At 41.3% G+C, this 26,846-nt stretch overlaps 1 protein-coding gene across 19 annotated transcripts in view; it reads left to right on the top strand.

Annotated features, from left to right (window-relative positions):
• Positions 1 to 26,764, top strand: part of mark2b (MAP/microtubule affinity-regulating kinase 2b) — a 96,843-nt gene extending 70,079 nt beyond the window's left edge. For 2 of the 19 annotated variants that reach the window (XM_061961032.2, XM_061961031.1), the window contains exons 7-22: positions 2,438 to 2,494; positions 3,142 to 3,378; positions 3,870 to 3,989; positions 6,917 to 7,019; positions 8,047 to 8,159; positions 8,265 to 8,339; positions 8,495 to 8,552; positions 8,757 to 8,899; positions 9,350 to 9,438; positions 11,943 to 12,092; positions 12,795 to 12,842; positions 13,454 to 13,720; positions 15,528 to 15,554; positions 17,231 to 17,269; positions 17,710 to 17,819; positions 24,610 to 26,764. In XM_061961032.2, the coding sequence (XP_061817016.1) occupies positions 2,438 to 2,494; positions 3,142 to 3,378; positions 3,870 to 3,989; positions 6,917 to 7,019; positions 8,047 to 8,159; positions 8,265 to 8,339; positions 8,495 to 8,552; positions 8,757 to 8,899; positions 9,350 to 9,438; positions 11,943 to 12,092; positions 12,795 to 12,842; positions 13,454 to 13,720; positions 15,528 to 15,554; positions 17,231 to 17,269; positions 17,710 to 17,819; positions 24,610 to 24,959 (1,986 nt within the window). In that variant the 3' untranslated portion in view covers positions 24,960 to 26,764. Of the gene's footprint in view, positions 1 to 2,437; positions 2,495 to 3,141; positions 3,379 to 3,869; positions 3,990 to 6,916; positions 7,020 to 8,046; positions 8,160 to 8,264; positions 8,340 to 8,494; positions 8,553 to 8,756; positions 8,900 to 9,349; positions 9,439 to 11,942; positions 12,093 to 12,794; positions 12,843 to 13,453; positions 13,721 to 15,527; positions 15,555 to 15,665; positions 17,270 to 17,709; positions 17,820 to 24,609 lie in introns of those variants that run through there. The other 17 variants (XM_061961042.2, XM_061961034.1, XM_061961033.1 and 14 more) reach the window with 17 other exon arrangements.
• The last annotated feature ends 82 nt before the right edge of the window (positions 26,765 to 26,846 follow it).

Here is a 26,846-nt window from a genome sequence, read left to right as displayed (position 1 = left end):
AATAATATATTACAAACCAGCGTTCTAACAACTCTGTTCACCCCCAAAATGTAATGTGCAAATGTGCAATCACAAAAATAGTAACACTCAAATTAGTGCAGTGCAATAGCAACATCAATAACTCAACGTTGCTCGAACGTTAATGTCACACAACACACAAAATAAACATTTAAAGCCCACTTTCTGAAGTTATTCTTCATCCATAAATCCCTCGAATTCTTCTTCAGTGTCTGAATTAAAAAGTTGGGCGAAAACGGCATCCAAAATGGCCGGCTCCGTCTCGTCGAAGTCATCAGAATCAATGTTGCTGTTGTTTTCCAGCAGTTCCGTGAATCCTGCCTTCCGGAAAGCTCGGACCACAGTTGAGACCGATATATCCGCCCAGGCATTTACAATCCACTGGCAGATGTTAGCGTATGTCGTCCGGCGCTGTCTTAGTGGCGCAGGTCATCTTGTTGCTTCCTGTACCTACGCACCATTGATTCATTTATGTTCAATTCTCTCGCTGCTGCTCTATTTCCGTGTTCTACTGCGTGACTTATTGCCTTGAGTTTGAATTCTGCGTTGTACGCGTGTCTCTTAATAGGAGCCATTTTGTGGTCTTTACAGATGTAAACACACAAATGAAATGAAACGTAATATCCGCGCGCTTCTTCTTCTACGGGGGCGGGTGCTTACCTTGGAGGTTGCTTACAGTAGAAGAAGAAGCGCTTCCTCTTCTATGGGGGCGGGTGCTTACCTTGGCGGTTGCTTACCGTAGAAGAAGAAGCGCTTCCTCTTCTACGAGGAAAAAAGATGGCGGCTGTTTACCGTAGTTGCGAGACCTAAACTTTATGAAAATGAATATTAATATTAATCCATATATAAGGCGCACCGGGTTATAAGCTGCACTGCCAGCTTTTGAGAACATTTGTGGTTTTTAGGTGCGGCTTATAGTGCGGAAAATACGGTACACTGCAGGCCAAAGGAGCCCAAATCGGATTTTCCAGCTGACTGTTTACGCTGCAAGTAATATGTGATCTGTATCAGACTCCAGTACAAAAGCGCACAGGCCCCAATGTGGCATCGACATAACTTGCATGCGCAGTTCCGTAAAATGAAAACAAAGGATTTTGACCGGATTCTGTAAATGAACAAGGAAGTCGCTACTACTACAAAATAAAATAAACGTCACCATACCTTAAACATGAGTATTTTTTACGTGAAAGTGAATGAAAGTGATATGATTGTAGCTGAGATAGGCTCCTCGAAGGGAATAAGCTGTAGAAAATGGATGGATGGATGGATGGATATATACTGTGTAATATATTTGGGAGGGTTCTAATTTTTTTTGGGCTGTTAAGTAGAAGCAACACATATCAGCGTGGATCTACGTTAGCTTTATTTTCCAAATCAATTACGTTAACAACTTACGCAATGTATGTAACATGTAAGCAAATACGCCACAGGATCAATTCCGGTCCTTCAACAATCGCTATTTCTTCGGAATCAAAATATAAATTCATATATTACATATGGCCTTTTATTTGTGCACTAATGACTAGTGATGCACCGAAATTCAGCCGTTTAAAAAAGACTTTGCTCACCAAAACTGGATGTTGTGATGAGGTATCCACTTCCGACGCTGGGCTGCATCTTTACCCGCACACATAAATGACGTAGCTCGCCCAAAGCTGACAAAAAAGTTGCATATGGGTCGCATTGCATTTAGGCTGAAGTCACATTTGAAAACATCAGATTCCAATTGGATTCGGACTACCTCTGGATGTGGCCTAAATCTGATGTGAAAAGATCAAATTTCAAGCACTTTGGAGCGTTTGGACTGGCAAAAAAATCTGATCTGTGTCACATTACTGCAAAAAAATCTGATTTGGTGTGCAGTGTTAACAGAGTCTACATTTTGACAGAGCGCTTCTATGTTGTCCGGTGAAGTTTTTATGGACTTTACAGTTCTGGGTGACCAGATCAGAAAATCTACTTACCAGTTGGATGCTAGTTAAGTTATTCTGTGTGATACTACTCAGCCTATCATATCTGTGCATTCCATGAACTTGAACTAAATGACTCTAAATACAGGGGGGGGGGGGTGGACCTATTTGGATTTTAGTTGATTATCCGTGTTCTAAATTTTTTTTGTGAAGTCTGAGCTGGTAAAAATAGCTGAATATAAAAGTAACATACCGGTAATCAATCAATGCAGCACACAGCATTTTTATAATGGAGCTCAATGAAGCAGATTCATCAAAAATATGATTAATAAAATATGATTTAACTGATCTTGAAAACATGATTGAAAAAGCTTCATTCATTCTGAAAAGAGGGGTGGTCTTATACCTAGATCAATACTGTATTTATTTATTCCGTTAAACCTAACAATTGCATATTGGCACATTATTTTCTCGGTTCTATGCTCCTTGCTCATTTTGTCACTTCACAGATTGTGTCAGCAGTGCAGTATTGCCATCAGAAGTGTATAGTACACAGAGACCTCAAGGTGAGAACACTCACACACGCGTTACCGCATGTTTAGGGGACATGATTATGAGAGTAGCACAACACAACACTGCTGCTGCTACATTCTTTAGTTCAAGTCTTCAAATTGTGATAACAAGGTTCTGGAGCACAGACACAACTCATCAGAGTAATGTGTTCCATCCTGCATATTATCCGAATCACTCTCGATCATTTGGTTTAAAAAAAGTCAGGGCCGCTTTTGATAAACCTGCATTTCACAGTTATAAATTCCAATACTGCTACTGTATGTTTCATCTTTATGTCATCGTCTGCACACTTTCCATGCATTTGTCTAAGCTTCTCGAAAGATACTGTACGCACACACAGAAGGTACATAACATCTACAGCCAGTGTAAAGGAGACTGCATCTGTTGCTAGGCAACCTCAGCCACCTTGCTCAATAGCTCACTTGAAACTGAGGATGCGAATACGCTAAAGTGTCAAAGCTGAGTTTGGCCATTGTGCACAAGCTTGGGGGTCTTGGACTTCATATACGTAACCATCTTGCCAAAAATGTATTATCCTAAAGTGTTTTTGCTTGTGTTCTCTGCAGTACATTTTTAACAAAATTAAAGTGATTCTTCCTTTTTCCTCAAGCCATTTTTTTTAATCCTGCCTGTCTTGCAGGCAGAGAACCTGCTGCTGGATGCAGACATGAACATCAAGATAGCAGACTTTGGCTTTAGCAACGAGTTTACTCTGGGGAACAAACTGGACACGTTCTGTGGCTCCCCACCCTACGCCGCTCCAGAGCTATTCCAGGGCAAGAAGTATGACGGCCCTGAGGTGGATGTCTGGAGCTTGGGAGTCATCCTTTACACACTCGTCAGCGGCTCTCTGCCTTTCGATGGCCAGAATCTCAAGGTTCGAACCAGTAGACCGCTGCTTATATAATACACATGCATGCTGTCTGTTTAGTGTGGGTGGGTTTAGTGTAGGTCTTGTTTGTATCTTCTAGCCTGTACCAAGCAAGAGCGACTGTTTTTTGGTATTAGGATCGTATTTTATTGCGATGCTACCATCAGCAAAAAAGCCTTGATTCTGTGAGCAAACTGCTTTTATTAATGCCACCTATCATGCTGTGCGTTCGGGCAGCACCCACATGACGCATCCTGGAAGCGCAGACATACTTTGGGTGGGCGATCTGATACTGAATGTGATGTTGATAATAACATTCTTGTGAAATATCCAGGTTTAGTAAGTGTGCCTTTTCTTTGCCTCCTGCTGCGGAGGGTTTTGTTCAACACCTACATTACTTGTCTTTCTATTTATTTGAAGGAATGGGGCTCTATTTTATATTCCCATACTTGAACAAAAGGACAAAAACAACTTTCCACTGCCTTGTATATTTCCAGGAGCTGAGAGAGCGTGTTCTGCGTGGCAAATACAGGATTCCTTTCTACATGTCCACTGACTGTGAGAACTTGCTCAAGAAGTTCCTCATCCTGAACCCCTCCAAAAGAGGCAGCCTAGAGGTACACACATTATAAAACACACCACAAACTTAGCCTACTTTGCAAACCCCCAAACACATTCATTTGACATTTTATCTACAAAAGCAGTGAAGTTGGCACATTGTGTAATTCGTATATAAAAACTGAATACAATGATTTGCAAATCCTTTTCAACTTATAATCAAGATATTTAATCTTCGAACTCAAACTTATTTTTATTTTTTTTAAACAATCATTAACTTAGAATTTAATGGCAGCAACACATTGCAAAAAAGTTGGCACATGGGCATTTTTACCACTGTGTTACATAGGGATGTCCCGATACAACTTTTTCACTTCCGATACGATACCGATATTGTAACCTTGAGTATTGGCCGATACCGATATCAATACGATACGATATAGGCACGAATCATACATATATTTATTCCTTATTTTGTTGTGTGGAATGCTTGATAAAGTGATGTTACTGTTACTGATGTTGCAGTGTTAAAACAGAAAACAATAATCAGCAAGAGTAGGTATAGGAAAAACTGACCCATTTATTATTAACCAATTGGTTACATAAATTTTAACCTTCAACATAAGAGTATTACCTCAACAAATCCAATAAAAACAAAATGTTATATTTAAAGTGCAAAATAACCACTAATACCAACATAATTATACAATTGAATAGAATAAATTAAAAATAAATTAGAAGACCATGAAAAATAACCTAAATAAATCCAATAAAAAAAATTTAAAAAAACGTTTTAAAGTGCAAACAATTCAAGTTCACTTCAGTTATTTTTTTACTGTCAGCATATGTTGGAAACAACTGTGGGCAGGGACAAAAACATAAAAAACAACACAATATTGTCCACTGTCCAACTGCTGTTTAAACCCGACATTACTCACCACCGACAGGGGCTGGTCATCAAGCACAATAAACTGGGCTATCTTTTCTGTTATGGCCATTGCCTTTTTGCTGTCCCGTGGTAGTTTGTCACGTCTTGCAAAGCTTTCGGCCAGCGTGGGTTGCTGAAGCGAGACAGAGGTTTGTTGCTTCGCCTTGCTGCTCTCGCGAAAATCCTCATGTTCTTTTTTGTGGTGTTTTTTCAAATGTGCGATGAGGTTGCTTGTATTGAACCTTCCCGGTTCTGTCCCTCCACGGGACACTTACGCCTGACAAATGTTGCATTTAGCGGCAACGTCTTTGTCTGAGTTTAGGTTAAAATACTTCCACACAGCCGACATCACTACACTTTGCTGCAAGCACACGTGTTGTCGTCGTTGTGATCACGTGGGCTGTGCATGCTGGCTCAGAGACGCTCTTCTTCCGCGGCCGGCACCAACGTTAATTAAGGGGCATTTCCGCCACCTACTGTGTTGGAGTGTGATCAAACCAGAGTCACCTATTATAGACGTGCTGCAGCGGTAAATGGACAGCTTATATCGGAGCGCTTATATCGGAGTTTTTAGATTCAGTCCGATAAAATCCGATATTCACTTTTTTGGCTAATATCGGACTGATTTCCGATATCAATATCGGATCGGGACATCCCTAGTGTTACATGGAGTAAACGTTTGGGAACTGAGGAGACCAATTTTATAAGCTTTTCTTGCTTGATGTACAGCTTAAGTTGTTCAACAGTTGTGGTATTTTGGGCTTCATATTGCGCCACACAACTTCAATGGGAGACAGGTCTGGACTACAGGCAGGCCAGTCGAGTACCCGCACTCTTTTACTATGAAGCCACACTGTTGTAACACGTCGCTTGGCATTGTCTTGCTTAAATAAGAATGGGCGTCCATGATAACGTTGCTTGGATGGCAACATATGTTGCTCCAAAACCTGTATCTTTGTTCCGCAAGGCACAACGTCCACAGTTTCCAAAAACGATTTGAAATGTGGACTCGTCAGACCACAGAATACTCGGGCCCAGCGAAGCCGGCGGCGTTTCTGGGTGTTGTTGATAAATGGCTTTGGCTTTGCATAGTAGAGTTTTAACTTGCACTTACAGATGTAGCGACCAACTGTAGTTACTGACAGCGGTTTTCTGAAGTGTTCCTGAGCCCATGTGGTGATATCCTTTACACACTGATGTCGTTTTTTGATACAGTACCAGCTGAGGGATCGAAGGTCTGTAATATCATCGCTTACGTGCAGTGATTTCTCCAGATTCTCTGAACCTTTTGATGATATTACGAACCGTAGATGATGAAATCCCTAAATTCTTTGCAATAGCTCGTTGAGAAATGTTGTTCTTAAACTGTTCGACAATTTGCTCACGCATTTGTTCACAAAGTGGTGACCCTCGCCTCATCCTTGTTTGTGAATGACTGAGCATTTAATGGAAGCTGCTTTTATACCCAATCATGGCACCCACCTGTCCGCAATTAGCTTGTTCACCTGTGGGATGTTCCAAATAAGTGTTTGATAAGCATTCCTCAACTTTTTCAGTCTTTTTTGCCACTCGTGCCAGCTTTTTTTAAACATGTTGCAGGGATCAAATTCCAAATGAGCTAATATTTGCAAAAATTACGTTTTCCAGTTCGAAAGTTAAGTATCATGTCTTTGCAGTCTATTCAATTGAATACAAGTTGAAAAGGATTTGCAAATCATTGTATTCTGTTTTTATTTACAATTTACACAACGTGCCAACTTCATTGGTTTTGAGTTTTGTATTATTTGTGCTCATAAAGAACTGTTAGTCTGTTTTTTAGCACAGTGATCTGCTTAGCTTGCATTTTATTGGTATATTGCACTTAATGACCTTCACATATATATGTGCGTTTGAAACTGAAGTGCAAAGTACTGGTACTTCATAAACACATAATACATACATGGTACTGCATAGAATACATTATGTGCTAAAATGCAGTTTAGGATTTATTTGTTGCATGGAATCATGTTTTTGCGGAGGTGTCTGTTGCTAATGTGCGTTTTCACCATTTCCTCTCAGCAGCAGATAATGAGGGACCGGTGGATGAATGTAGGCTACGAAGAGGAGGAACTCAAACCCTACATTGAACCGCAGCCAGATTATAAGGACCCTAGGAGGACAGGTAGGATAGATTTTATGTTATCTCACAACTGGGAAATTCTGTGGTTGCGATACAGATTTGACATAAAGTAACAAAAATAAAACACAATAAGAAAACAATGAGAAACTAAAAATGAATAATAAATAACACCACCACTGTTTGCACAAATATCAAATTGAATACCAAACGATTGTACTATGTATAAATAAATAATAAAACATAACATCTTAACACCCATATTGCACACTAAGCGAAAGTTTTGCACAGCAAGAAAAAAATCTGGTCCCAGTAATTACATACATGTGTTGTAAAGTCTTATGGCTGTGGGTAGTAATGTCCTTAGGTAGCACTCCTTCCTGCACTGAGGATGTAACAGTCTGTTGCTGAAGGAGCCACTCAGGGCTTCCACAGTGTTGTGTATGGGGTCAGAAGGGTTGGACATAATGGATATAAACTTTGCCAAACATAAAAATGTTTTAAACTGGATCATATTAGTACATTGTTTCCATAATTTAACTCACACGGTCTAAGGTGGGCACTATGATTGACACATCAACTTAATGTGTATTATATTTATCCATGAGAGCATTTTGTTGTAAACTGTGAGGTGTGTCTGTTAAAATCATGGTTGTTTTTACAAATGATGACAGATGTGAACAAGAGCATGTATTGTCTTTGTGTGATAATGTAAATGAGGTGTGGTTGTATTGTATATTAAGTATGTGTCAATAAAGGGCATTTTATGACTTTTCTTAATTTGATTACATGCTATAGTATGACTTTATTGTCATAATATTATTGCATGATTATTGTATCCCTTTAATTTAGATAGCCAGGGACTGCAGATGGAAATGAACTATTTAGCTATAATCTTGTACCGAACATACCTGTCTTTGAGCTTAATGTTTCTGTGCATTGTCCCTTCAAATAAAGACTAAACTAAACTAAACCTCCACATACCAATATTCTAAAGGTCTTAAGTGTTGTACGCGCATACAAGTGTTTTAAGTAACATTTTTCCCTAAGGTTATATTTCTCGTCTGTGCAGATATTATGATACAGATGGGATTCTCTCAGGAGGAACTCCAGGACTCACTGGTGAATCAGAAGTACAATGATGTGATGGCAACATACCTGCTATTGGACTATAGGAACTCTGAGGTACATTCTATGCCTTAGTGCTGTCCATCACCCTTCAATGTACCCGATAATACATATATATTGTGGAATGACAAACATCTTGTTTTTATGTCCACTGTCTCTCAGCTGGAAGAGAGTGGTATCAAGCCCCGACCTGGAAGTGATGTAAGCAACATAAATGCCCCCTCCCCGCCTCACAAGGTACAATGAGAAGACAGACTTTTGCGTCCGTAAAATGGCCTCTTTCTTCCAAAGACGATGGCAGTCTTGTAGCAAAATATCCCCACATTGACCCTGTATGCTTGAATGCAAAGCTAAATCCCAACCAACCTCAATGTCTTTCCTGTCTTTCTCAGGTACAGCGCAGTGTATCATCTAACCAGAAGCCTCAAAACCGCAGAGCTACTGACCAAGGTGAAGTGTGTGTGTGCGTGCGTGCGTGCGTCATAGTGAAGGACAAAGGTTCTCTTAGAACCTTATGAGAAGAAAAGACAGGCTGGGATTAAATTCAAATGGGGGTATTGCCAAAATCCCATAAGTATAGGGAGTATTGGCATGCACATCAAGAAAAAAAGATTTTACTTGGTGGAGAAAATGAATGCAATATTTCCTCTTTAGGCTCCTCTTACTCAAAGAGAGGAGACAACCGGACTTCTGGGGAAGATTCTGGGAGGAAAGGTTCATCGGGCAGCTCAACTACCAAGGTGCCAGCAAGCCCTTTGGTCTCCTCTGACCGCAAGAAGAGCGCCACGCCCTCTACTGTGAGCTCAAGTTTCAAACGTTGCCAAGAACACAATAAAATGTGGACAATATCACTACTTTTAATGTAAAAAAATAAAAATAATCCACATGCACATAATTGATTAGTATCAGCAGTTGTATTGTACCAATGGCGTGGTCCAACGATCAAAACAAAAGTTACTAATTAATTAATAAGGCTTGACATTGTTTCACATTAGTTGTAGCTGTACCATTGTATCATGTAAAGTCGATAAACCTGAAACATTACACACACACACACACCTAATTTTTTTGTGTTCTTGCTATGTTTTTGCTGGTCCTTTGGGTGGTGCTACCTCTCGTTCACTTGCATACCTTGTTCGCTTGGCGTGGCCGCAACTGGATTGTTTATATATGGTTATGTTCCTCATAGCTCATCATCTTTATATAGCCCTTATTATTTCCCTCTTTTTTACCCTCCTTCCCTTCAGAATAGCATCTTGTCCACCGGCACTGGGCGCAGTCGGAACTCTCCTCTGACTGAGAGAGCCACGCTGGGCATCCAGAACGGCAAAGACAGGTACACATTAATTCATGCAAAAGCAAAGCACACAAGCACAATATCCCTCTCTCAGGACTAAAGGCAGTACTTGCAAAAAGAAAGTGTCCCACCCCTGTTTGTGAATGAAGCCGTCCCCCAGCTGTCTGTGGCCCAGACCCAGATCTTGGCTGGTACTCTTCCGACCTCTGCCAGCTGGCCAAAGGGAGGCCTGCCGATTTCTCCCGGGGTGGGGTGACCCCATCCCACTCCGCTGGATGAGGAAAGCGGTCTTTCCTGAAAATTTAGGCCAAACCTTCAGTAGATTAAAGATAAGTTGGTTTGATGGCCGCTGGCCAGGCGAGGCTAGAGCTGAGACGCAATTTGATGGCGTACTCGTTTAATTGCCAAAAAATGATCTCACAGATAGTTGACCTCAAGTGCTCTTGACTTGCACTTGACACACCTCACACATATTCTCATGCGTAACACAACCAGTCCTTAGTGTAACATTCCATAAACATTCAACATAAAACCATAAATCCCTACTTGATGCAGTGTTCATCTTCCATTGCTGCTTTATGACTTGTTTGCTCATCAGTCTCAAATGACCTGTTTGCAAAAATATTTAGTTTAATCTCGGTTTTCATTTAGTCATCCTCTGCGCAAGCTTTTTTTGCTGCCAATGTGGTCATTTGAGACAGCACTGCCCTTATATGTGCTGTAGGTTTTAGTTATTTCACGATCATTATTAATGCTTTTATACATGTTACCACCCTCCCCGACCCAGTTCTTTTCTTCTACTTTCTACGTCTTCATTTCTACCTTTTTTGTCTTTATATTAGTCTTTCTCCTTTTTACTTCCCCTCATTTTTTCTCTAAGGAGATTATAAGGACTTGTGATGGAATATTAACTCCTAGTGGCATTATGTGGACCAACATAATAGGCTTACTCATACACAGAAGAGGCCACACGCTTGCACACACACACACACACACACACACACACACCCGCACACGCTCTGCAGCCATACAATTGTGAGACGCACAAACATGCATGTCCCACATGCTCAAACACACTTCTTGCAACACACTTGCTTGACTAATAAGGGTTTACTTTCCATCACTTCCTGTACAAATCCTTACATGAGCTGTGTGTTTGGTTACTTTTATCAATCTCTCCCAGTTCTTCTCTCTGGTACCACCTTCCTCCAGGTCTATTTTCATACATAAAGCACATTGTGTAAGGCGCATTACAAGGGACATATTATGATTTTCTTTCTAAATTCAAAACACTTCCTTGTGGTCTACATAACATGTACCAGTAATGGTGTTTTTTGGTCAAAATGTTGTATAGATTATGTTTTACAGACCACCGCCAAGCTACTTTCTGACAATCTCTTCAGGTTGCGCCGTTTTGTGGACGGTCTTATTTACGTGTCTCCACTTCGACTGCGTTTTCTCGCCATCGTCTTTGTAGTTTTTAGAGCTTCCATTGCGAGTCTACTGACAGATATGAGTTAAAAATGTACGCTACTTTATATTAGAAATGGCAACAGCAGAGGATGAATGCCCCACAACAAGAGGATAGAGAAAAAGAAGGAGCTTATTGACCACAATAGCGGGCGGACGCGCGCACATTTTTGGGACTTATGCACATCCCAACTACACAACAGCAGGAACCAATAAGTAAGAAAAGTTGATTTTGCATAATAGGGCGAAACAAAGTGCCAGATAATGTCTCTTAATAGGTTCCATTTTGGGTTCCTTATACACACACCATAATAATAGCCGTATGTTGAACCACAGTACGTCTGAGTAAGGTAGCCATAATGCTCCGACAATCCATCAAGCAGTGCAGCTTCATTGCTTTCCAAAGTCGTACTAACGCATTTTGACAGATTTTTGAGCGCACGCACATTTTTAATATTTGCTACTACCACCAAGATCTTCAACCGCGGCGGCTCTCGCCCAGCATCAGCGCGCACCGCGGAGGCCATCCTACTCATCGTGGCATAGCCCTCGTGTCTCTCAGTTCTATATTCTATATTCTCAATGAAACATCAGTTTTGGTCTTGCTTGCCTACCGGTACTTGCCAGCGTCATTTATTGAACAGGTGTCAACCTCCAGTCCACACGTATGTCTTATGTGTGACTGCCATCTACTGGTCACCTTTATCATTACACATTGTACCAAATAAAATTGGTTTGAGGTCAGTGAGCACAACCAGAATTATTACATACACAAGACGCACCGGTTTATGAAGCATTTTTGAGAAAATTAAAGGATTTTAAGTGTGCCTTATAGTCCAAAAATATGGTACTTTTCCTCCTGTTTACATCTTCATGTCTTTACATCCTCTCCTCTTCTCTGTATTTTCTATGTGCACCCCTCCCCGTCCCCCATTTACTGTTTAATATGTGCTGCCGCTAACCTTGCTCCACCTCACCTCACCGCCCTGCCCACCCACACACAAACCATACCCGGTGTGTGTGTGTGTGTGTGTGTGTGTGTGTGTCTCTTGTCCCCACCTCGTTCCTCCCAGCCTAAACACTCCGGGTTCCCGTGCCTCCACTGCCTCAGCCGCCGCCGTCCTCTCCTCCTCCTCCTCCTCCTCCTCACGTCCCCGCCACCACAAGTCCTTGTCCTCCTCCAATCATCCATGCGCCACTGACCTGCATGCACAACGGCCCAGGCAAGTCACTCATCCATACTCGCACAAACAAATGACAGTGTTGTATTATTAGTGTTAAACTAGCATCTAAAGTCAGCTTCACACTGACTAATATTGCTGTTGTTGATGCCAGCGCGCTTTCGCGACTGCCATCCAGTCACTGTGAAATGTCACAGACCAAAGAATTGGTGTGCCAGAACAAGATGAACAGTTTTTTTGCGGCCAGGGTTTGTATAGGACAAAGGTATTTCCCCACAGGAAGCTGTCAAAATAGGAAACTACATTCGTAGAGTGGCGATATCCAAAAATGCTCTTGAATCATCATGTAAGGGCTTGTGCTAATAAATGTGCATCTTTAAGACTCATTAAGTTCCTAGTTGTACTGCTACAGGGGGTACATGTTTAAAATGGAGAACTAGACAATAATGCGCTTTGGGTAAAGTCTAATACCATCTAATGGCTGCCGTCTGTACTGCAGATGTCTTCATGACAAATCATGACTCATGTGTTTGGCGTGTGAATTGTTTGCTTGGTTTAGCTGTCTGTTTCGAGGCCATTTTGATATTTTTAGTCATTTTCCCGGACCTTCCTGGCATATTAATAAAACAGCAGCTATTTTTTGTACACAAATGTCATGAGTAAATGTCAAGGTGGCCCTTTAGCTGTTAGTAGCTTTTTGTCTGCTACACGTTGAAGTCTCATTATGTTGCATGCATCCTTCAGCAATGAGCTTGGGCTGTTCAGAACCTGGTTGGGAACGCCGGAGAGAAGGTACTGCTCTGCCATGAGTGAGGAATAGGCACATTTTTCTCTAAAAATTCTTGTAAAGAGTCACATTTTCTTATGGTATTTATAGACCAAAGTGGAGCAGAAAGCACAAATGAAGTACAGCACCATGATACTTCATTCACTATCACGTTACCTTTAAAATGCAGTTAAACTTCTGTCAAAAGTAATTTTTCATAACATTTTTCGAATTCTTTTTTGCACGTCTGTGCACTCTTGTTTGTTGGCTGAGAATGAGCATGTGCTAGATTAGTGCATTTTACCGCCAAATTGCAGTGCTTTTTGGAGCTTTATGATGATTTGTCTAACAGCCAAGACTGACAGGATTAAAGTGGAGAGAGTGTGTGTGTGTGTGTGTGTGTGTGTCTTTTCCCTGACCTTAGGTGACACCCGCTTGACTGCTTTTGAGGATTATGTGACCCACCAGGATGAGCATATGTTAAACAGACTTAGATTTTCGTTCTAGATTATCAACTATCATGCAGGTAAGTATCTTATAGAAGCGCAAACAGATAGAAAGGGAGTTTGAACCATCTTTGCGTTTTTGCCAGTTTCTCTACAGTATCTTTTGACATTTCTGACATTTTCTTCTATAGTGCGCAATCTCAGCGGGCACCTGGCGCCTCCCCGTCGGCCCACAACATCAGCAGCGCGGCGGTGACGGACCGCACCAACTTCTCCCGCGGGGTGGGCATTCGCAGCACGTTCCATGCAGGCCAGCAGCGGGGGGCCCGGGACCAACAGGGCTCTGCCTACCCTGGCGGGCCCGCGTCTCCATCGCTGTCACATGGCAACAGCCAGGCACGGAGGACACACGGCGCCACGGGGATTTTCAGCAAGTTCACGTCAAAGTTTGTACGCAGGTGAGTGATGGGGGGGGGAAAGAAGCTTGTGCAAATTCAGATGGCAAGGTTGAGCATGGTAGTTGGAGGTTGAAGCGAAAAGAAAGTGGAGTGGACGTGGCAGAAGAAGGCAGGAGATTCAAATTCTCCTCGTTTGGACGAGCATGACAGAAATAAACCTCCACTGTAAGTGGAAAGCCGTTGTGATAGCAGCCGCTTCCTTGAAGAGCCTGTGCAGTTTAAGCCTTTTTTTGGCCCTTTGAGGTTTCAGGGTGAGCAGAAAATAACTAGGTTTACGTTACATGTCATTTAATGTGCTCATTTCCTCATAGGAACCACCTACTGTAAGTCGATGTCATCTTTTCAGAGTTCTTTTTTGCTTTTGGCCCTATCACGGCGCTCTCGCTGATCTTGTAAGTCTGCCGTGAGTTGGAAAAGAGTGAAAACCGAGCAGCTGGCTCTTCTCTATAATTGTCAATGCACTGGTGACTGAGGAGTTTGGGTTTGGTTCCAAGCCCTGGACAAGTTTGACTCTTACTTCAGTAGTCCAGTTTGGTTCTGTACTATGTGGTAGTAAAGGAAACAACCTGATAGGCAGTGTGCCATTCTACAAAAGCTCTCATGTATATATAAAAATGTGTGTGCGTGCATCGTCAAGATCTACAAGGTCTCTATAAATACGTATATCTATTCATGTACTACTCGTGCCCAAAATAACATACCGGTAGTTCAAGTTTTTGTAATTTTAACCCTTTAAAGGCCACATTCACACACACACTGTTCCAAACATCAATGGAGACCCACACTCATTTCAGTAGAGGAAAACTGTTCACCATTCATGATTTTGTTACATGTTTTGAATGGGGGGAAATTACTGACATTTGGTGGACAAATATGTCCAAATTGATGTCTTGACATAAAGGATTGAAGGATTGTATTTAAAGATAAATGTGGCATTAAAATTACATTTTCAATAGTTCTTAATGGGGTATATGTTTTTATATAACAATCAAATATGTCGCTTTTTGTGTAGCTGTGCCATTTAAGGCAAATTTAACAAAGAAAATGACTATCCACTGTGAAATTCCACCTATATTTAGTCGACACAAACAAAATGATTTGGAATATTTTTTTTCTAAAACCCGTAGCACCAAATGTGGCTAGGATCTCTTAGGATTAATTGTAAGAATGAAATGCAAAGCAAAGGGAGATAGAAACGGAGTGATCACAAGTCCTGCCTGCGTGCGGGGGTGTTGGTCGTGCATGGCGGTGGATGTACAGCCACTTATGAGGCCTCCCACTTGCAGATACTGTAACTCCTTAGCGACGGTATCCATGGTTACGCTGGAGTTATCACTCCCCCTCTCCACCAACTATAAATACTGCAAGTGGGGACACCTTTAACACACATGATAACTAGGAAGTAGAGGTGGCAGAGAGTTTATGTTGCACATGTTTAAGATGAACGCACACGCTATATTTATAGATGACTTCAGGTCAATCAAAAACACGTTGTTTGCATGGTTGTTCTTTGTGGTAGATGTTTTTTTTATCAATGTGCTTCCTGTTTTCATGTATTGTTTCCAGGATCATCGCAACTGTGTGACATTCAAGCCACTGTGCCATGTTGTGCTGTTAACAATACTTGCTCAAACATACACAATAATAATTTATCCATCTTTTAATCACTAAAAAAAGAAATCTGGAGGCCATGATGTACTCTTTTATCTGAAAGCTTTGCTGTTTAGAAGGCTGCGTGTGGTTTACATACACGTTTATGCATACGTTTCTTTCTCTTTCTTTCTTATCCCTCTTTTTGTTTTTGTAGAAATCTGTCGTTCAGGTTTCCAAGAAGGTAGGCAACCACCCCAATGTTAATTTACAAACCCTTGATATCCAGTATATTCTCCTCTTCATATTTATTTGACATATCAATACTTTCCTCCTTTTTTGGTGTTTTGTGCAGCATTTCTTTGTTGAAATCTTCCCCTGTGCCTTAAGCCTTATCTTTTTCTCATATTTATTTATTATTTCTTGTGGTTGGCCCCTTGTTTATGAGCCTTCTGCTTTTGAGCACCTTTTTTTTTGGCCCATTTTGTCTTTATTTATTCCACTAATGTCCCTCTTCACATGCCCATGCATCTACTGTAACTCGCTCACTCACCCACTCCATCAACATGCCACACAATAATACCTCACCTTACTTTCTCCTCAGCCCTCCCGTCCACTGCATCCCCCTCATCTCCCACCCTCTTCCCCCATTTAATTGCCAAGTAGAATGTGTGAGCGCTGTCTTTTTTTTGTTCTTCTCCTTGGACAGAGGCCTCCACTAATGTCTAATGTCACCATTGGTAATAATGATATATTCTAAAGACATACGATCTTACTGCCTTACTACTAATAGCAACTTTGAGGACTCAAAGTATAATCATCCATTGCAGTTATGGTAATAGTAAAGTTTTGTTGTGGAAAAGAGGAGTGGATCCAGGAGGGATGGGGGAGCTCCAGTGTTTCTCAGTTTCTTTTCCGCAGGCTGCACTCTCACTCTTTTTTACTCTCTTTGGCACTGGCTCGCTTAACCGTTGCAGCATCAAAACTGCTATGACCATATTTGCATGATGCAAGATTCATATCAACACATGCTTTTAATAGAGTAATTGTAAACTTCAGAAAACAATGTTTGTTATTTTGCAAGTAGGGTTATGTCTTAAGATGGACTATTATGCCACCTGGTGGTCAGAACATGTAATATTCACAATTGAATTCCAACAATTCCCAATAATAGATTGGGATAGATTTGCATGAATAACTATTTTGCATTCCTTCATCTTGCATTAAGCTTGTAAAATGGTACAGAAAATTACATTTGAAATTTTTTCAAACATTGTTTGCAAGCAGTCATTTGTGATGTGCATCATTTTTAACCCTATTTCTTTTGCAGGACGTAATACATTTGTTGTTTTCAACAATTTTGTCTCAACCATCTTTGTCCAACAGTTGTCTGCATGTGTTGTTTATTGTCTTGTCTTCATGAGTGTCTGTTCGAGGGACTATAAGTTTACAAACTTAGCTGACATATTGTTTGAGAACAATGAAAAGTGTGTGCGTAGGTGTGCACGCGTTTTCAGAGGAGGTTGTATCTCCAAAGTGGGGGTTGGATTGCCCATTCCCTTGTTTTTGCTGCAGGAACCACCCTTACCATGCTTCAGTTTCAAACCATGCCATCCCAGTCCAGCCTTTTTCCCCCCATTTCATATTTTGAGTTTTACATTTATTCCAAGCTGCCCCATTCCCATATTTAGATAATACATGCTACTTGTCACTCATTAATTTCATTAATTATCCTGGCAATGCATTGGGGGCCATCTACTCCTCAGTGGGCTCTTGGAATAACTGGAGGCTGTCTTTTACAGTGTAATTCTGTATTTGTTTAATGGGATGTGGTTGGATTGGAAAGGCCGTGGCGAGCTGGCTTATTGTCACCCCCCACCAGGGCGGCAAAAAACTAAACTTGTGTTGATTTTTCTCGAGGAGCCCGTATGAGGGAGAGGGTCGGGATGAGGGGAGCAGGTGAGATACAGACCAGAAGCCCCGCTCCTCCCCTTGCCTGCCAATCAGTAGACTGGTTCCAATGCAGTAGATGAACTTTAAGCTGGGAGAGGGGGGCGCTGAGCTGGGATTTAACTGGGTGGTGATGGTGACCAATCAGGTTGGGAGATTAGTTGAGAGTGTGGAGGTGATCCCGCATGGTTGAATGAGTGAAGGGGGAAATCATTGCCTTCCTGTACTCAAATGTGTATTTGTGTGTGTCACAGAAGATGCTACATGCACACAAACACACACAGGGGTACTTATGTTTTTTGTTTTTTTTGTCTTCATACATTTCCTTATCACCCCCCTCTTCCAATTAACGCTTCCTCCAATTTTCCAATAATTCTATCACATCTCCTCATCCCTCTCCTCTTGCCTTTTTATCCCATTTGCCTTCCTTCACCCTGCCGCCCATCCAGGTCCATGCTGAGCAGCACGGTCGACAAGTCAGAGAAGACGTCTGGTGGCGTTCTTACCTCCTCTTCCAACAATGATGAGAATAACTCCTCACCAGGATCTGGGAACACTGGTATGTTAGGATTTATTCCTTAAGCTTCCTTCTACCACAAGTGAGGACAGCCCTTGCATTTCAGCAAGCATTTTTATGACAATGTATATATTTTTGAAGGGACAACACAAAACTATAGGATGAAATATTGGATATACTTTGCAGCATTGATTCTCAACTGGTTGGTTGCAACCCTGTTTTCAATAGGTCGCTGGTCTTTGCCCGGGATAAAAGCTAATCTTTTCGTGCTTTTATCCCAAAGGAGATTTTTTATTTTGTGCGGTGTCGTCTTGAAACTGTTAGAACCTGTATTTATAGAAGATGACCAATAAAAGTTATTGGCATCTGCTATTTGAACATGGTGAAACACAGATATGGCTGCCTATGTAAAATAGGGATTTTCCTCCATGGAGAAAAGAAACCTAAATGTGTTGTGTAGTTGTCAAGGCATGAAGATGTCTTGTGACTGCAAGCTGAACTAGAGCTAAGCCTCTCTCAGCTCCATACCTGTCAACCTTTTCCAGTTTTCCTAGGAAACTATCATTTTTTGCCCTCCTTCCTGTCACCCTCTCGTTCAAGTTTCTGATTAAAAAGCTGCTTAATATGTGTTGACCAACTGAGTTAATCAGAAGAAAATTTACATTTGTACCTTTAAATCATGTTTTTAATGTGGTTTTTGTTTTTGTTTATTTGAAGATGAGTCAGATCAACTACTCTTTGAATTTTCTTGAAAATAGTTTACCTCTTATTCATGTCCGTTGAACTGCTCAGCTATACCAACCATGTACCAGTGATGTGCAGTGTCCTGTACGTCAGGTGAGGCATTTATAGCTTAGGCTTGTGTTAAACTTTAAATTAATATGTTCTAATCGATGTTAAAGAAAAACACTTTTTTGCCAAGCATCCACCATCCTTATGTGAGTCAAGAACACACGTCTTTCTCTTTGATGTGCATTCTAAATAGTCAAAAACTCCTAATACGAGGCGGCTAACAATTCAGCAGGGTTTCCCCGACATGATCATCGCCCATTGGCAGAGCAAAATTTAAGCTGCCACACCTTAAAAATGTGTTTAAAAATATATATATATATATATATATATATTGTGTAAATGGATATATATAGCCTATTATTTACGCACCATTGACTAGTGATGCAACGACAATTCTGCCACTGAAAAAAAGCCTTTGACCACCGAAACAGCACTACTGAAACAGAATTTTGTGATGATGTAAGCAAGACACGCCACTGCCTGGAGCAAAGGTATAGTATTTCATGCCTTGTGGAAGTACTTTAATATATCCGAGATATACCCACAGACAGTCAACTACAAAATATGCAATGTGCAAATACAAAGAGGAGAATGGCGCTCTTTCAAGAAAAAAGTTTAGCGAGAGCAGCAACGTAAAGCAAAGAGTCTAAATGTACTATAAGAAAAAAAGTATGTGTATATGGTAATCGCAGATCATGCACATTATATTATGTCATATTGACCACGCCCCTATCGTTACAAGTATATCGGCAATCTGGGGGAAACCTTGATGCAAGTAATGGGAAGTCATTTATTCCGCCTAAAAAAACATCCAAAAACCAATAATGTCTTATATACTGTACATGCCGTAAGTATGTATATAATGTAGGAACAGGCACATTCATTTATTAAATGTAATATGTACAGTATTTTGATCATTTTAGGCATTGTCATTACTTATTTCCTGGGTGCATTGATTTCACAGAGCGCATCCGTCAGCAACAGCTGAAGCATAGTGAGCATGTTGTGTTCTACCACTAATCATGGCTGAATTTATGAGAGTCTTGTTGCGTTACTATTTCTAAACATTTCAACTGAAAACATTAAACAGATACACAGTCCGCTCTCACTCGAATGCCAAGTGATGGGATGTTTGTATCTTTCAGCACAAGACTTGGGCTCTCTTTGTGCTGGTAATTTCTGCACATTCTTCACTCCTCAGATAGAAAATGTGCATTTGCTGAGTCTTCCTAGCGATGTTGTTGGGTTTTATGCTGTGTTCCATTTGTTGAGAGCATACAATGCTTCAGTGGGCATGAATTTCTACGTAACTTGTCGCATTTCAAAGTTCACCGACTTCTCGGCTTGGTGCCACAGTCTTTCACTGTACAGGTGAGATGGGTGGTTTATAACCTTTTCTGAACTCAGAGACGATAAAGCAGTGGCTAGAGAAGCAATGTGTCACTAGCATTTTTTACTAATGAGAATGCACAGAAAAAAGAAAGACATGTTTTTTTTTATCTCACATAAGTAATGTGGAGGATGGGCAAATGAAAAAAAAAATATGTTCCCCTTAATACAGGTTGCTCATTAATGGTATATAATCATTAAGAGTATTATCCATCCATTTTCTACCCCTTGTCCCTCTCAGGGCCGTGGGGGTGCTAGAGCATATCTCAGCTGCACTTTTAATTTAGCATTGAATTATCTTTCTTGTATCTGACTTGATGCTGACTAGCTCGCGAGTGGAAATATTTATGTAGTTCAATAAAGTCAAAAAAGAATAAGGTGGCAACAAGCACCTGCTAGCTCACATACAGTACACCCCCCTTCATGATGACCTGGTGGGGTGACTCAGAGTACTACAACACCTCTCAGTATGAGTGTTTTGTATTTATTGTCCAATTGGCAAGAATAATAATTTTGAACGCAATAAATACAATAAAGAGGCTGTAGATTGTGCATGTAGAAAAAGTAATTGTGTAAAGATGGTTTTGCAAACATATTTCCGATAACACTCAGACACTCTTCAGCTTGCTTGGGCACTATAAAAAGAGACGAAATGCTGTCCAATGCCTTGTCTGCTTCGTACCCTGTACAGTGTAGTTAGATCTAGGGCAGACTATTTCACTTGCACTCTAAGCAGGGGTGAAACCGGGGACCCTAATTATGCCCTGTATTTGATTAGGACATGTTGTGACTTTTACTTCAGGAAAAAATTCAAACCATTGTAATTATTTATACATTTTATTAGTTTAGAACAAATAGTAATATTTATTTTGTTACATTACTACTCGTTTTTTTATTTTTCATTACCTGCCATGTACTAAAAACCTTTTGACACTTCCTGCTATAATAATTTAAAGTTTGTGGTCAAAAGTCGGTTGTTCCCGAAATGGTCATCTGTAACTGATGTCAAAGTACATAAGACTTCTAGCCACAGGCTAATTTGCAACCCTCGTCCCTGGTTAGGTTTTTAAAGAAAAGTTGAGAAAAGTGAAAAACACATACAATTTACAAAAAGATTAAGACAGGTACAAAATAAAAATAATTGGTCCCATTTATCCATTACTACATCTAGTTCTAGTGCTCACACTTCTGATTCTCTTAAAGGCACTTTTTCAGTTTTGTGGAGAAGAGTTTAATTTCCGACTCCAGTGGCAACTTTAGTGCTGCCACACTATTTTGCACTACTTTGAATTCAAACTACTTTGTCGTTTTATTAAATATAAGACATTTGAGAAATGTTTTCGTTGAAAAATGACCTCAATTTGTTGCCAACGAGATGGGATGGGATACCAGTTCAGAACCACTGCTTCAAGAGTAGTCAGGGTAGAGCTTGTGTAACGGTGCATATTTACTATCCACAAAACATTATTTAACAAATAGCTGGCAACACAAATGAGTTGCAGTAATGATGTTTTTCCTACAATCAAGCATGGTGGTGGGAGTGTCATTGTCTGGGGCTGCATGAGTGCTGTCAGCAGTGGGGAAGCTGCAGTTAATTGAGAGAAATCATGAACATTGTGAAGCAGAAACTGCGCTGCGTAGCAGTTTTCAGACATGATACGGAGCCCAAGCATACCTCCAAGATGCCAAGTGCCTTGCTGGTGAAGGTGATGGAGTGGCCTAGTATGTTTCCACCAGAGCTGAGCCCAATTAAGCAACTGCAGGGCATCCTCGAGCAGAAGGAAGGAAGGTGGATGAGAGCGAGGTGTCTTTAACATTCACCAGTGATGTCATCATGGAGGAGTGAAATAGGATTCCAGTAACATTATGTGCCGCTCCGGAGGGTATTTTAGGTTGGAGGTTCAACAAACTGATGGGAAACTTGAGTGTCAGAAACGAGTGAACAGCTGATTTGAGTTAGTGACTATAGCAAACAAATAGCTTATTTTTAATTAACTTATGACAATGATAATGCTTTGGATTTATTATAGCGTCTTTATCTAGTGATCCGGAGCACTTCACACTGGGAACCTGTTATTCGTTTACTCCACATTCACACATTGGTGGTGTTAAGATAGCTTACTCTGTAGCCACATCTGCCTTGGGGTAGACTGACCGAAGCATTAAACATTTGTTGACATTCATGTACCAGCATAGGGGTAGTGCCTTGCCCAAAGACACAAGAGTGACTGGGATGAAGGTAGCGGGGTTTGAACCACCAACCTCTTTGGAAAATCTACTCTACATCTTGTGCCACATAAGGAAGAGAATCCTGACATTGTTTGTTTTCATATTGTGTCATCTCCCAAACTATTTGTTCAATTGTTAAATATTTGTTGTCAATTTCCCTGCTGTTAATCGCCATGCTTTGTTTGAACTCCCTCACCTGGTGCAAAACCTCACCAAACCAAACGGGGGATGGATATGTCCACATGTGTGTCCTCAGACTTTTCTTCCTCCATGGAAGGCGTGTCAATGCAACTAAGAAGCGCTTCAAAGTATTCTTCCCACACCTGATTATACCCTCAGTTGAGGTCAGCTGGCATTCGTCCCCACTGCAAAGGAGACGGTATCCCCTTTCTGAGATTGCGGATACAAAGTCAATCATAGACCAGCGGTCGAGAGTGTCCTGGTGCCAGTTGCACTTACGTTAGAACATGTTTGCTATGGACAAGCTGCAATGAGCGTAGAAGTTCAATAACATAACACCGCACATATTCATATATCAGAGAGGCTGTTCTCAACCACGCCTGCCTAAGGCAACTTGGGCTCTGAAGTTTGGCGATGAAACTAAGGAGTAATTAGTGGGGATGCTCTCTGGCATGCCGTGGATGTGCTACAAGAAAGCAGGGCACTCTAAACTGCTGCTCGTCAGGACCTTTTCCCCGACCCAAAGGTGTAGGGAATTAACCCTCTTGTCACCTCTCTTTATGGCAACTCGAGCCCCTCTCAAGGAGTTTAGTTCCAGAAAAGGACAATGTCCCAGTTATTATTTTTGTTAACTTTAACAAGCTTTGTTTGTTTGGTATTTTATTTTGAAAACAAGCATTATTTATGTTGCAATTCCAATTATTTAAAATTGTATTTCTAGAAATGTCCCTAGCTATTTACTTACTGTTAGTTACTCACTTTAGAGCAGAAGGTCCTGGGTTTGATCCCCGGGCTCGGGGTCTTTCCATGTTCCATGTTTCCCTGTGACTGCGTGGGTTCCCTCCGGGTACTCCGGCTTCCTTCCACCTCCAAAGACATGCACCTGAAGATAGGTTGATTGGCAACACTAAATAGGCCCTAGTGTGTGAGTGTGAATGTTGTCTGTCTATCTGTGTTGGTCCTGCCATGAGGTGGCGACTTGTCCAGGTTGGACTACGCCTTCCGCCCAAATGAAGCTGAGATAAGCTCCAGCGCCCCCCGCGACCATGAAAGGGACAAGCGGTAGAAAATGGATGGATGGATGTTTGTCTGGTATGTCTACCAAACATGAGGCAGACTCTTCTAGTGGCAGTGTGTCAAAGAAAAGTAAAGTGAGTGAAGTTCGATATCTGTAATGTTCAAAGTGGAGAAATAATTGGCTACATGCCTGGTCTTAACAGTTAAAGGCTGCATCATCCATCATGAAAAACAAAGCAATAACCTGTCTCCCTCTCCTTTGCAACGTCCTTGCCAGTGTGCAAGACAGCCCTTTTTTGAGTGTTTCATTAAAATGTTGTATTTCATCTTTGTTTATTTTGAGTGACACAGGTGTTAATTTGGGTATAATTTCAGACTTTCTTTAAAGTCCTCTTTAAAACCGTCTCAGTGTCCTTGTGGTTAGAGTGTCCGCCCTGAGATCGGTAGGTCGTGAGTTCAAACCCCAGCCGAGTCATACCAAAGACTATAAAAATGGGACCCATTACTTCCCTGCTTGGCACTCAGCATCAAGGGTGGGAATTGGGGGTTAAATCACCAAAATGATTCCAGAGCGTGACCACTGCTGCTGCTCACTGCTCCCCTCACCTCCCAGGAGGTGGAATAAGGGAATGGGTCAAACGCAGAGAGTAATTTCACCACAACTAGTGTGTGTGTGACTATCAGTGGTACTTGCTATCACAGTTGTAGGAACCTCCTAGTTTGGCCGGGGGTGCGACTTATACTCAGGAGCGACTTATGTGTGAAATTATTAACACATTACCATAAAATATCAAATAATATTATTTAGCTCATTCACGTAAGAGACTAGACGTATACGATTTCATGGGATTTAACGATTAGGAGAGACAGATTGTTTGGTAAACGTATAGCATGTTCTATATGTTATAGTTATTTGAATGACTCTTACCATAATATGTTACGTTAACATACCAGGCACGTTCTCAGTTGGTTATTTATGCCTCATATAACGTACACTTATTAAGCCTGTTGTTCACTATTCTTTATTTATTTTAAATTGCCTTTCAAATGTCTATTCTTGGTGTTGGGTTTTATCAAATACATTTCCCCAAAAAATGCAACTTATATATGTTTTTTTCCTTCTTTATTATGCCTTTTCGGCCGGTGCGACTTATACTCCGGAGCGACTTATAATCCGAAAAATACGGTACTCCTTTTCTCACCACTCCTCCTTTTGTCTCCGCAGGCGGCACAGGCACCCCCCCAGCCATTGCCAACCAGAAGGACTCGGCCAAGCCCCGCTCGCTGCGCTTCACCTGGTCCATGAAGACCACGTCGTCCATGGAGCCCACGGAGATGATGCGCGAGATCCGCAAGGTGCTGGATTCCAACAGCTGCGAGTACGAGCTGCGCGAGCGCTACATGCTGCTGTGCGTGTCAGGTAACCCGGCCCGCGATGACTTCGTCCAGTGGGAGATGGAGGTGTGCAAGCTGCCGCGGCTCTCCCTCAACGGCGTGCGCTTCAAGCGGATCTCGGGCACGTCCATCGCCTTCAAGAACATTGCGTCAAAGATTGCCAACGAGCTCAAGCTGTGAGCATCCCGTGGGGAGGGGGGACTAGGTGGGAGGGCTTTAGGGTCTGAGGGCGCGGCTGTGCTGGAGCTTGACAGCTTGGAATGACATGATTGTCCCACAATGCGTTGAAGTAGGGCCATCCCTGAGCTTTTCTTTCTTGATCTTTTCTTCCCAGACGGTTGGAACTCTTGATGTGAAGTACTTACAAATCGGCATCTTCTTCTTTCCCTTATTTGTTTTTTCCAAATATTTCCGCCACTTTCTGCTTTTCTCTGCATGTCGGATCTGCTCCTGTTCGATCACCTCGGGCACTCCTGTCACTTCCTTGCTATTTATTCGCTGCACAGATCGGTTCTAGGGAGGGAAGCGGTCTTGGAGAGCAAGGATTGACTTCATGATGGAATGTGGAGCCTTGTTTTCCGGAGTTGTTCCCATTCTCCAAAACTGATCCATGGACTCGCAACCGAGCCATGCCCTCAGACAAAAATGGCTTTGTTGATCTTGATGATAGAAAGGATGCCTCATTCATCACCAGCCCTGAACTGAACCGTGTTCCTCACACACACACACACACACACACACACACACACACACACACACACACACACACACACACACACACACACACACACACACACACACACACACACACACACCACCTCCAGCACAGTCACCTCCATCCTTTCCCCCCTCCTCATGACTCAGGTCAGACCAGGCCAGTTAGACTTGATGTTGTCACTCATCTTGCAGTATAACACTTCTTTTAGAAGACGAAAAAAGTGTATTTCCCTTCTTTTAAGGCTTTTATAAAAAAACAAACAAATGCACTGGAAAAGAGGGTCAATGTCTAACCTCCCTACCGAACTGATTCTGCCTCTCATTCGTCTGGTCCCAAAGAGTGAACACACACGCTCGCACGCACACGCACGAGTGTGTATTTAAAAAGTCAAAGAGAAAAAGAAAAAAAAAACATCAAACGAATGTTGAATTACTCTCTTGCTTTTGATTTGATAATATATTTTTATGTTTTAATAATTTGGGATTTGTAAAATGTGTTATTTTTCTGTGGAGTGGGCGGGAGGGGATCATATCATTGCTGCCTTTTGACACGTTTATCATCCACACAGTGTATTGGGTTCCACACAAACCCCCAAGTTGAGGATATGTCAATGTTAATATTGATGGTGGTGGTGATGACTGCTGCTTGTTCATTTTAGGCCTTTTTTTTTGTCTGCTTTATCACTCTTTTTTTTTTAACATCTATGTTTGTTTTTTTTAAACAGCCTCATTAGTCCATAATGGCTCAGCACACTAAAACGTTTCCCCCCTTTTCACATCGGAGCACATGTTCAAAAAACGTATTTTTTGTTTCTCACTTCTTGCCTCCAGCTTGTTGAAGCAGCAGAAAAAACACAGGTGTTGGAGATGTGGATTTAATGAAGGGGGCAAGGCTACACATTTTTCTTCTAAACATGATGACACTGTTTATTTCCCTTATGTATTTTTTTCTTTAAAGGTTGATCATTGCATTAAGGTGCTGGGTATTGGATTCTAATGATTATTCTGGCTGTTGCTGTTATATTATCTCTTTCAGGGTTTTTCTTTTGATTTTATCTCGCATTTCTTTGTTGTTGTATTTTTGTTTAACATTGCTGTAATTTACGTTGATTTTAAATGTTTTGAGCAAACTGTAACTGTAGTGGTGGGTTTTTGGGGCCGGGTTGGGTTTTGAAGCTCCTGAAAATGTATTATTATTTTTTTTTTTTGTGCAAAGTCTAAATGATGAAAAATTACAATGATAGTAATAAAACAATGATATAATGATAGCTTGCTCCTGAGATCTATCATATGTGAAGCGAGACAAATGGAGTAAAACCTACACTTGTGTCATTTAATTATACAGTAATT

This window comes from Nerophis lumbriciformis, linkage group LG05 (assembly GCF_033978685.3).
Source record: "Nerophis lumbriciformis linkage group LG05, RoL_Nlum_v2.1, whole genome shotgun sequence".
Taxonomy (NCBI): domain Eukaryota; kingdom Metazoa; phylum Chordata; class Actinopteri; order Syngnathiformes; family Syngnathidae; genus Nerophis; species Nerophis lumbriciformis.
Note: the sequence above shows the minus strand (reverse complement) of the source record. Positions and strands in the feature narration are given on the sequence as shown.